A 12,083-nucleotide genomic window follows, 5' to 3' on the forward strand; every position below is an offset into this window, starting at 1 on the left:
TTTATCCTGATTTTACAGGCCAATTCCTTGCAGCAGAACTTAAAAACTCAACAGCCCTCAAATAATACACTTTACTAGTCTACTCTTGAATGTGCATCTTACATGAGGAATTTTAAGGCATCTTTTTTTTTTAATTCAAAATTACAAAAATGCTAAGAACAAGAGCTGACTGGTAGCAGACAAAGAGGTCTCGGCAAACACCAAGACAGCTGCATTTTTTATAAAATCAAACAGAGCTTAGATGAGTGTTTGAGGCCGCGATAGGTAGACTGCTCTTTCTTTGACTCTTGCTCCCTGAATTCCGGTTGGCTGATTATATGAACCGCTTCCACGGCCCTTTTCTTTTGCACCCTGTGCAAAATAATTCGGTAGATCCCAGTTACTGAGCTGTGGGAAGCTCTCCCGCGGTTGTTCTGAATGTGCTCCTCTGTGATCCCCAAATTGTTCAAGATTTTTTTCACTTCGGCGTCTTCCTCTCCGAGTGTTCCACTCCCTGACAAGTACTTTGGATCCAGTTTGAAAGGTTCCAGGGGCTTTGGATACTCCACTCCTTTCATCCATTCGCTGTTCATAATGTACTCAATGGAATAGCGTTCCGATGGTACTGGCTGCAGGATTCCCCGAATCAGCTTCTGGCAAGATTCCGAGAGGAACGGCGGCAGGACATACATCCCCTCGAGAATAGTCTTCTTCAGTTTTCCCACTGTGTCTGCTCGAAAGGGCATCATCCCGGTCGTCATAAAATACAGAAGAATTCCGAGTGCCCAGATATCCACATATGCCCCAACGTAGCTTTCGTCCCTGAAGAGCTCTGGGGCAGCGTAAGGAGGGGAGCCGCAAAAAGTGCTCAGTGTTTCCTCCTTCTTACTTATTGTGCTGAATCCAAAATCCCCCACTTTCACACAGGTGTTACTGGTATAAAATACGTTTTCAGCTTTCAGGTCCCGGTGAATTATGTTGCTCTCATGCTGCAGAACAAAGAATAAAAATTAATGTTTGGCTTTCAGAAATGTTTTCCACTGTGCTGCAAATGAAAAAGTGGAAGTGTTTTAAAATAAGAATGATTAGTCTTTTAATCATGTTTCCTGCTTGGTGTTTCCTGCTTGGCAGGGGGTTGGACTCGATGGCCCTTGTGGCCTCTTCCAACTCTATGATTCTATGAAAAGAAAAGTATATTTTAGCTAGTCGTTTGTACAAAAGCACCAGCAGGGCTGTAGCCGCAGAACAGGATAAGGAAGGTATGGACCACTGAAAGCTATTCCAATCCAAGCCCCTACCTGAACGTTTAGCTTTCATTTAACCATTCTTCCCCTGCCTCCCACATCCCAATAATTTTATAGCCATTTTGTTTGTGGAGACATGCAGAAAAGGACAAAGGCAGCATTCTGCCCAGTTGCCCTCTAAATATTAATACAATTAAGCAGTTATGAGCTCTTTATCAAGCTACCTGTATGTTCTTCCTATTCTGTAATGAATCCCCACCCACATAGGATCCTCATCACAACATTTCTGGCTATAGGCCTGAAAAATCAGAGCTGTTAAATAGCCTCTGAACACATTACAGCAGAGCTTACACAGACACACAAACTGCTTGCACTCCCATGGTGGTCACGTGTTTCCAGCAAAAGATATTCCACACAAAATGTACCTCAAGCTGCAGAAAAGCACCCAAAGCAAATGTTTGTTCATACGCAGGCACACTAAGCTGGAGCCACTTGCCATGTGGACATAATATTCTTTTATTGCTCCTAACAGACTGATGGATATCACAAACTAATCCTGCTTCTCTTTAAAGTGGGACACACACAGGGAAATGCAGAGCTGCTGAAGGGACCAAAATAATGAACTTACCATGTGCTTAAGAGCAGACACAATCTGGGAGAAGATGTGTTTACTCTCCACTTCCAATAATTTCCCCTCTGTCGTGATTTTCGCAAATAGCTCCCCTCCACTGGCATATTCCATCACCAGGTGCAGCTTGGAGAGTGTCTCCATGACCTCATAAAGCCTGATGATGTTTGGGTGGTGCAGCTTCTCCATGCTGGAAATCTCACGGGAGAGTAATCTCTGCGTCTTCTGGTCTAATTTTGTCTTGTCCAAAATCTTAATGGCTACCTTTTCTGGAATGACAGTGGTTTGATTGCATAGGGTTAGTAAGGGCAGCTGATACCATGCTTAAGAAAGGAAGAAAAGTCATATGAACAGCCTTGATCCAGTAAGCTCAAGACTATCTGTTGCAACTTGCGGGAGATAGTCAGAGCCTCAGGCAGATGGCCTTCCCATCGAGGCTACCTAAGATCCTTTTACAGTGGTACCTCTAGTTACATACGCTTCAGGTTACCGACCCCGCTAACCCAGAAATAGTGCTTCAGGTTAAGAACTTTGCTTCAGGATGAGAACAGAAATCGTGCTCCGGCGGCATGGCAGCAGCAGGAGGCCCCATTAGCTAAAGTGGTGCTTCAGGTTAAGAACAGTTTCAGGTTAAGAACAGACCATAGGAATGAATTAAGTACTTAACATGAGGTACCACTGTAACTGGAAATAGCACAAGCTAAATCTGGGACTTGAGGTGGAAGGTTCTGCTCTGCCACTGAGCTATGTCCCCTCCCTCTGCTTTCCTCTGCTACATCTTGTATAATTACATCTTAATACAAAATTCTCCTAACAGTTGGCATGGATGTAATGTACTCACCTACTAAAAGAGGAGGAACATAGGCAGCTGTTTTGTTATTGCACAGCACCCTGGGTTCTGTTTGGATGAAGTGTGCTTTAGAAATGTTTATAATAAATATAAGTATACTGGGTCAGCACAGTTGTCTATCTAGCCCCGTAAATTAACTGGCAGCAGGTCTTCAGTGCCCAAGGGGATGTTCACATTACCACATGACAATGCAGTGAAGTGGTTTGTGCTGGCAGATAAGTAGGTTTCTTCCATGCTCAGTTCAGGGGCTCGTCCCCACTTCCACTTGTCCTTTTTGACTTGCCCTTTCCCCCTTGCCCCACTCCTTTCCCCCAAGAAAACCCACTCTTTAGCTCTAAATCTGAGCAAATGTTAATCTGGAGAAAACCTGAATTACCGTTTGCTACGATTGAGCACTAAAGAGCAGTTTCCCCCAGGAGTTGTGAGGACTCATGTGAGAAATTTACACATACTAACCAGGCTTTGAAACTGAAACTGAAACTTTGCTCAATATGGCAAGAACCATGCAGAGCAGCCATCAAATCCTCTAGCAGGCCTTGGCCTCCACATATGCACAACTGTAAGGGACCCTAAGCAGCCTCTCTGCGTCACAGGCCAAAACGGATCTGCATTCCACTTCGTTTTATTTTTTGCTTTGATGAGGCAGCTGTATTTAAACATGACTTAATACAATAATAAAAGAACTTGAACGGAATATAGAATCCACATTATTTGTAACAGAACTGAGCTGTGTTGTGTTGTTTTTCTGATACACAGCAATCAGACTACCATTCCTATCTGTGCAATTATGCTGGCTGCAGCTGAAGGCTGTTACAGCCCCAAATATCTGGAGGGTGCTAGGTTGGTGAAGGCTGTATTCAACTCTATTGTTGCTGCAACCCAACACACACTTACTGGCGAGCAAGACCCACTGAACACAGTGGTGCTCACTTTCAAGTAAATATGTATAGGATTGCATTGCAAACCAGGTTTCCACTGCAGCAAACATGATCCCTGTTGCAAATGAAACAGACTACAGCCCGTTTCCGAGAGATCATGAATATCTTCACCCCACAAAAGAGACTGAGCCACACCCCACCTTTCCCAAGAAGCTCCGGGTAGCACATATGGAGGTTATTCCCCTCCAATAAACAATAAAACAGCAACACAAAATTATTAAATATCCCCAAAGTTCAATTGCTGTTAAGAAAGCTTCAAAGGCACTGCAAGATGTTTCTTGTGTTTTGTAAATTTAAAACACTATTCTCACCACAAGGGAAAAAACAAAGGCCAAGCAACACAGTGGGAAACAAAAGGCCTTTTCTCATTCAGGGTTCTTTTCAAGCACACCATTTACAGAAAAAAGGTAGGGTGGGTGGGGGGGAATGTTCCAAGGCTAGGCAAGACCAAAAGAAATAACAAATCAGATTTTGCACTTCATCCATAGCCCAATTTCCCCTCACCACATTTTGCTTCTTGCAGCCTTGGTTCTGCACTTTAAGAAGTTTAGGGAGGAGAGATCAGGTCATCCTGAGAATCCAGCTAGCCAGACACTTTTAGAAGGAAAGGTTGCTATAACCTTGTCTGTGCCATCAGTGACAGGAGTCCCTCTAATCCTAGCTGCTGATGCAACCGTTTGAAACACAGCTTGCAATTGGCACGCCAGGTATCATCTGGAAAAGGAGCCAAATACTAGGATGTTCTTTTGTTGCACATGCAGGGACACAGAATTCAGGCAGGCACATGAGTGGAGCTTCAGTTATTGATACAGTTTTTTAGCAGAGAGATACAGGATTCCCTCTTATTACTATTTTTTGTTAAATTAGCATGCCACTTTTCATCCAAAGATCACAGGGCAGTTTACTACATAAAAACACAAACGAGAACAAAAGCAAACCAATAACCCCTTCCCTCCCATAAACATTTAAAAAGCCATAGAATGTTAATCAGCCAAAGCCTTAGTTACAGAGAAACGTTTTTGCCTGGCGCCTAAAGATATGTAACAAAAAGCGTCAGGCAAGCCTCCCCGGGGAGAGCGTTCCACAAATGGGGAGCCACTGCAGAAAAGGCCTGTTCTCATGTTGCCACCCTCCAAAACACTCCTGGAGGAGCCACACAAAGAAGGGCCTCAGGTGATAATTGCAGGTTCTGGGTCAGTTTATATGGGGAGAGGTGGTCTTTGAGGTACAGTGGTACCTCGGATTAAGTACTTAATTCGTTCCGGAGGTCTGTTCTTAACCTGAAACTGTTCTTAACCTGAAGCACCACTTTAGCTAATGGGGCCTCCCTGCTGCTGCCGCGCCGCCGGAACACAATTTCTGTTCTTATCCTGAAGCAAAGTTCTTAACCTGAAGCACTATTTCTGGGTTAGCGGAGTGTGTAACCTGAAGCGGATATAACCTGAAGTGTATGTAACCCGAGTTACCACTGTACTGCAGTCCTGAGATTTATAGATCAAAACCAGCACTTTGAACTGGGCCCAGAAACTTATTGGCAGCCAGTGTAATACCTTCAAACCAACCACACCAGCTGAAGTTTCCGAACTATCTTCAGAAGCAGCCCTACATATAACACATTGCAGTAATCTAACACAGAGGTTACTAGAACACAGACAACGTAAGTTAGTGTATCCCTGCCCAGACAGGGGCACAGATGGGCCACCAGCCGAAACTGATGGAAGGCACTCCTTGCCACTGAGGCCACCCGACCCTCAATCAACAGCAAAAGATTCAGAAGTACCCCAAGCTGCATACCTGCTCCTTCAGAAGGAGTGTAACCCCATCCAGATCAGGCAACCTCCCATCCATATGGGTCTAGGGAACCATTCACTAACAGAGTCTCAGTCTAATCTGGATTGAGCTTCAGTTTGTTGGCTCTCAGTCCATTACCAAGGCAAGACAACGGTCCAGCACATCCACTGCTACACCCTCAGATGTAAAGAAGAAGCAGAGCTGTGCGTCATCAGCATATTACTGACAACATACTCCAAAGCTCTGGATGACCCCACTTGGTGGTTTCATGCACCATAATTATCTTGGAAGGATAACGAGTCATCTGAAACCCCAAGAAACCAGATCTGAAAGTATCTGGAGTAGCCCGCTGGAAGTCATTAACTGCATGACTTACAGGACAGAAGTCTTGGATCTTGAATGCCCTGGAACTTGGATGTTTTGGCTCCCAAACTCCACAAACCCGGAAGTGATTGTTCCAGTTTGCAAATGTTCTTTTGGAACCAGAGCGTCCAACAGGGCTTCTGTAGCTTCTGATTGGCTGCAGGAGCTTCCAGAACAGATTCCGTTCGACTTCCAAAGTACGGCTGTACCAGCAAATTATTTATCATATTTCCAACAGGACAACAGGCTGCAAACCTCAGCGTTCCTTTCACCAGGTAAATTTCCCCTGTATATCCTACTGCTGTAACTGCTAACACTGCAAAGTTAGTACACACACACCCCCCCCCCCGCTCTGCTCCTAAGAAATAACACTGCAATAATTACAAGTTCGTTTAATTATAATTCAGCAATTGAGCTGGAATTTCCATCACTACATTCTTCTGCTGGCAACACCTCAGCTCCCATTTTCAAATGCTCAAGTGCTCTCTTTAATCCTTGCTGTATAAAGCACACCCGCACTCTTCCTTTTGTTGCCATTGCCCTATGAATCCAGTTCCCAGGAGGTGAAGGTCTGGGTTCACAGGATGGGATGGGGGAGGGGGGGTTTCAATTAATCTGATGTGAGCAAGGAGAGACTTTCTAACCGCTACAGACACACAAACATGGTATCAGCAGGAATTGCAAATACAGAGAAAGTGACACACACACACGGGCAAAAATATAAACGCTAAAGAGCTTCAGTGTGACTTAAACTCAGCACGGGAGATAACACATACAGCAGAGTCAGAAGACCCCAGAGGCACGTTTGGGATAAAGAACAACTGATAATAGTGCTCACATCCAAATTCTAGGAGGATGAAGGCACTTCTGCAGATAAAAATCATATAAATCATAGAGCTGGAAGGGACATGTGGCCTTCCAGACGTTGTTGTTGGACTCTGGCTCCCATCACCCCCAGTCACCATGGCCGGTGGTCAGGGAATGATGGGAGTTGTAGTCCAACAACAGAATCTGAAAGGCCACAGGTTTCCCACCCAGATTTATAGTACCATCAGCAGATGGTACTCATTTCTATAATGCTTGGCCTGTGATCTAGAAATGGAAAGAAAGGTTAGTGGGAGCAGTGGGGATGGGATTTGTGTATGCGGGAGAGAATGAATGCATGATGAAGAGGAAGGAGAGGGGGGCAGGAGGGCTGTTCCGACCCACTTCTGGCTTCAGCCTAGCTCACTTTGGGCTCTGCCCTTGTCCACCACCAGCTTAAAGCTCCTAATTTCTCCCACCCACCCAGCTAGTAAAATTGCCATAAACTTCTGAAGGGGCTGCCCAGTCCTGTTCTAATATAACCAACGCTCCTTGGTATCATCATGAATACTGAATGGAATAGTCATTCCTGACAAAAACAACATGTCCTGGAAAACAGGTAGAGGAGGAGGGGAAGTCTCCCATCTTAGCTGTTCTCTGTCCCAAGAGGATGTTCAGAAGCATGCTCAAAAGCGCAGCGAACTCACTTTTAACTCTCTGGTCTTGGCATGCGAGGCAGACGGTACATGAGCCTGCTCAGGACATTGCCTTCAATACTTACTCAAGGGATGGCATATTACATTGTGCATCCACCCACTGCCCCACTTAGTTATCTATTCTATGGGTGCTTCCAGACAGGAGCTGAATTTGCAAACCGATCAATGAGATGTTGCAAACAAGTTACTTATTTATTTATTTATTTATTTACTGGATTTTCCTCGGGAAAGGATAAATCTGGGTGAAATTGGAAGGGAGAGGGAGATATATAGCCTGGCATTTGGATGCCAATGACACGTGGATGCTGTAGGAATGCCCTCCCCCCAAAAAAACCTTACATGTGTCTGATGCACCCATCGGGAAACACCTTGTATATACAACCCCACACAACCGCTTGTTCCACACACCGCAGAGCCTACCTTTGGTCAGAGCATGGATTCCAAGCTTCACTTGGGAGAAGTTCCCACTCCCTATTTCCCCTCTGATGCGGTAAAACCCAATCCTCTTCCCTAGAGTTAACTCTTTAACCACCTTTTCATCCTGGGACATATCCAGAGTCAGTTTCTCCAAAGGCGTCAACCGGCGTTGCCTGCCCTGCTCATCCTCTGCGTAGACCTCGCTCTTTGTATAGTCCTCTGCACTGTCTTCCCGATTCCATCTAACATACCGGTGGCTCCCTAGACCGCCATTCGCATAGCCTGTGGTCATAGTCCAGGGGGCGATCACGGATCCATCGGCTTTAGTGAGCTGCTCTGCGGGAAGACCTCGGCGACACGGATACAGACATGACAAAGCCCGTGACCATTTAAAACAGAAAGCTAGAGAGAGCTCTAAGACATCGGGCTCAGCACTAAGTTTTATTCGTGGCGTTATCTTCCAGCAAATGCATCACTCCGTTTCTTCCAAATAAAACTTAGGAAGCGAAGACCCAACTTGTATCCACATTTAAGCAGCCACTTCAACAAGGGTCGCAATCTGCAGGCTTAATGGAAGATTTGCAATTAAAGGTGTAAACTCTACATCACAAAAGCAAGGAGGGCTGTGCAAAATACAAGGGCATCCTTTTCTCACACTCTCTCTCCAGGCATACAAACAAAGTGCTTGACTCAGCTGCTGCTGCTGCTTTGAATATGTCCAGGTCCCTTTGAACAGCTGACCTCATCAGGCAGGAGATGATCAGATCCTCCCTCCTTGATTCAGGTCCCAGTTCAAGAGCCGAAAGCTGCGATTCTTTCATCGCTATGTTCTTTAGCCGGCAACACTCCTGCTGCGGCTTTGAAGTGTCGGGGTGCTTCCTCGGATCCCTGCCGCAAATAACACACCTGTGCTCTTTGGCGCTGCCATTGTTGGTAGAAGGCTGGCACCGGCGGGTGAAGGCAAAGGCTGGATGCTGACAGAAGAGGAAGACGAGCGATGAAAACACCACCCTTTCTTCAGCAGCACGGAAGTCGCAGCGAAGGATTAACGAACTGCAGTTACTTCACCCCTCCTTGAGCCTTCTCACAGATGTAATGTGTTCCTAAGAGGAGGGAGGTGCAAAAGAATAAAAATCAGTTAAAGCCTTTGCTTAATGGTTCCAAGCGTTCCCACTGAGCAGTCGCTTTTTCTCCCTCTGCTGTTTTAGAAATCATCACCAGTTGCATTCTGCACTTTAGCACTACTCCAAGTAATCAGGGAACTTGCTCACTCTCTCCTGTTTCCTCCTCTTAACAAGGCATCGAGAGGTTGCAAGGCTATCTGTGGGTCACCAGCATCCCTCAGCCCATATCAGCAAGCATCTGCTGGAGGAACACAGCTGCTGTGCTCTCTTCCCTTTCACAAGGGCAGGGAAATAGCTTTACATAACCTATTAAATAATCCTTTCAGCAGCTCAGTCGCTTCTTCGTGAGAACCAGAGGTGTACAGAGCCTGGCCCTGGAAACCTTTCAGCTGTGCTTGTTTAACTTCTTAACTATCTCAGTATTCCTATTTTCCCGACACTTACCTACCGAGTTACAATCTCTGTGGCCTTGCACCACAGCATCTTTCAAGCCTCGTTTCCAAAATACGCTCCTATTCCAGGGGTGGCTATGATCTGTGTCCCTCCAGTTGTTGTTGACCACAACACCCATCAGCCACAGGCAGCATGGCCATGGATGATTAGAGTTGGAGACCAGCAACATCTAGGGACATGGGTGGCGCTGTGAGTTAAACCACAGAGCCTAGGACTTGCCGATCAGAAGGTCGGCGGTTCAAATCCCCGCGACGGGGTGAGCTCCTATTGCTTGGTCCCTGCTCCTGCCAACCTAGCAGTTCGAAAGCACGTCAAAGTGCAAGTAGATAAATAGGTACCGCTCCAGCAGGAAGGTAAACGGCGTTTCCGTGCGCTGCTCTGGTTCGCCAGAAGCGGCTTAGTCATGCTGGCCACATGACCCGGAAGCTGTATGCCTGCTCCCTCGGCTAATAAAGCGAAATGAGCGTGCAACCCCAGAGTCGGTCATGACTGGACCTAATGGTCAGGGGTCCCTTTACCTTTACCAGGAACATCTGGAGGACCACAGATCATAAACAGTTCCTGCACTAGACCCAGGGTGAGGAATCTTTGGCCTGCCAGATGTTCCTGAACATCAACTCCCAGCAGCCCCAGGAAGCCACAATGGCTAAGGGGGATGGGACTTGGGAGTTCAGCAACATCTGGATAGCCACAGGTCCCCTCTCCCCACTCTTGAGCATGACCTTCGCTCCTCCAGACCAACTGCTCATTTTTACTTGTTTGTTTTGTCTGTGAATGAGACCAAACCCTCTGCTTACTTGAAGAACTTCAACCACTCTCCCTGCCAACTGTCAGGTCTAGAATGTGTTCCCAGAACAGTTATGGGGTTCCACCCATCTATTTCCCTCCCTCTCTTCTTTCCAGCCTCTCCTTTTTTAGTGGGGCTTTAGTTTGGGGTTTATTTGTAAAAATGTGTCAGCCTTAGGCATGGGCAACCCTTAGCAGTTTAACCCTTAGCCATGTATGCTAATGTAGCCTACTTAGCTGATTTGGTGGGTTTTTCTGAGCAAAGCTAATATATATTTGACTACAGTAAATAGCACACCAGGAGACAATGTTATGAGCCCAGAGCAATCCTACACAAACAGTTAGCAAAGGTAACAGCAATGCAAAGATCTAAACAAAGCATCTTAAAGATTCCACTGCAAAGACCAAGCAGCTCATCTAATGTTACCAAGAAGCTCAGATGAACTGCAATTCTGCATGGGGAAAGGGCCGTAGCTCAGGGGCAGAGCGTCTTGCTTTTGCATGCACAAGCCCCCAGGATCAATCCCTGGCATCTCCAGGCAAAGCTGGGCAGCTCCCCTGCCTAAAACCCTGGAGAGCAGCTGCCAGTCAGCGTGGATAATGCTGAGCTAGACAGCGCTGACTTCATAGAAGGCAGCTTCCACATTTCCCAAGGTGAATGAAGTATTTATGTTGGCTTTGTTCTGAGCAATGAGAGTGGTTCCACTGCAAGAAACTGGGAGAAAGCCACAGTGGGTCAAACAAAGCATCTCTTCAACAGTGGAAGCTCCTGTGATTCTTGTTAAATATCCTCTCTACAGTAGCTGTTTTACTGGGAATCGTCCTGCTGCTCAAGAACCGATTTACAGAATGAACCTTGGGATTACCCTAAGTGCAAAGAGTTAAATTAACTCCACAGAAGCCTTACCCTACCAAATGCAAGCAGAGGTCCTTAGTTAAATCTGGGAGAGTAAGAAATGAGGTATTTTCTAGAAAGTTTCTCCCACTGATAACTGGAATGCCTCCACCTTGCTTCACAAGACACCTCAGCCACCAGCCTGAGAGTTTGGATTGGAAGACCCCTCCCAATCCCCCCGTTACTCTTTGGTGTATCCAACACTTGTACTGTGACTTGGGTCTCCAGGCAACCTGTTTATTCACCATTCATCCTGAATGGTTCACACAAAGTTTACACAGTGGTTCAAATAGATCCAGTCTCCACTGAGCATTCGTTCTTAAATGTGTACAGGGCAGTCGTATGACCAATGAGCAGGCGTCTTCATTTGCTTTCGGGTGCTTGCATGCCTTCCGGTTAATATTTTTATCTACCCACACTTTTCAGTGCACCTCCTTGTCACCTTCCTAACCACAAAAGGTGGGGGGGGGGTTAAGAGGATTTGTTGCACTAGGGCAACAGAGCGCTTTAATCCACTTTCATCGTGCATGGATCTCTCTCACAAAAATAATGGCAAGTCTGGAAGGCTCCTCGTCTCCTGCATAGGAAGCAATACTTCTTCTGTGAACACACATGGAAGGTTCATGTATATAGCTGTGTACAGATCATAGGAGCCAATTCCTAGGGGCCAAGGCCCTCCCATAAAATATTTGGGCACTGCCAGTCAAATGGTATGGGGTGAGCCCCATCATGTGATTGACTATGCAGGACAGGGCTTACCTGCCCTCCCCAATATTTTATGCAAGTTTGCACCCCTGGTACGGATGCACAAGTGGATCTGGAAACACTAGCAGATTTACCCCTGTGGAGTTTTGCACACAGACACATTCTCTCTCTCTCTCTCTTCAAATTAGGAACCATTTTCAGAACAGCAGCATCCAGACAGAAAATCCCCTGACTCAATCTCAACAGAATAGTCACTGCATGCGGACAAATGCAATCAGCCTAAGTAAGGGCTTTATGATCGATCTGCTTCTCCCCTCCATCCCTGCTCCACCCCCCTGGCTATGTAAGGCCTGCTATGGCAGCATCATGTGTCCTGCCAATCCTATTATT

The 12,083-nt window shown here is 46.2% G+C and overlaps 1 protein-coding gene across 4 annotated transcripts in view; it reads right to left on the bottom strand.

Annotated features, from left to right (window-relative positions):
* Positions 1–85: 85 nt before the first annotated feature.
* NIM1K (NIM1 serine/threonine protein kinase) overlaps positions 86–12,083 on the bottom strand; it is a 30,930-nt gene continuing 18,932 nt past the window's right edge. For all 4 annotated transcript variants that reach the window (XM_081213053.1, XM_081213052.1, XM_081213054.1 and 1 more), the window contains 3 exons: positions 7,734–8,833; positions 1,852–2,120; positions 86–968 (listed from right to left, as the gene is read on the bottom strand). In XM_081213053.1, coding sequence (XP_081069179.1) covers positions 219–968; positions 1,852–2,120; positions 7,734–8,022 — 1,308 coding nt within the window. In that variant the 5' untranslated portion in view covers positions 8,023–8,833 and the 3' untranslated portion in view covers positions 86–218. The remainder of the gene's footprint in view (positions 969–1,851; positions 2,121–7,733; positions 8,834–12,083) is intronic.

This window comes from Podarcis bocagei (assembly GCF_964188305.1).
Source record: "Podarcis bocagei genome assembly, chromosome: 11".
Lineage (NCBI taxonomy): Eukaryota > Metazoa > Chordata > Lepidosauria > Squamata > Lacertidae > Podarcis > Podarcis bocagei.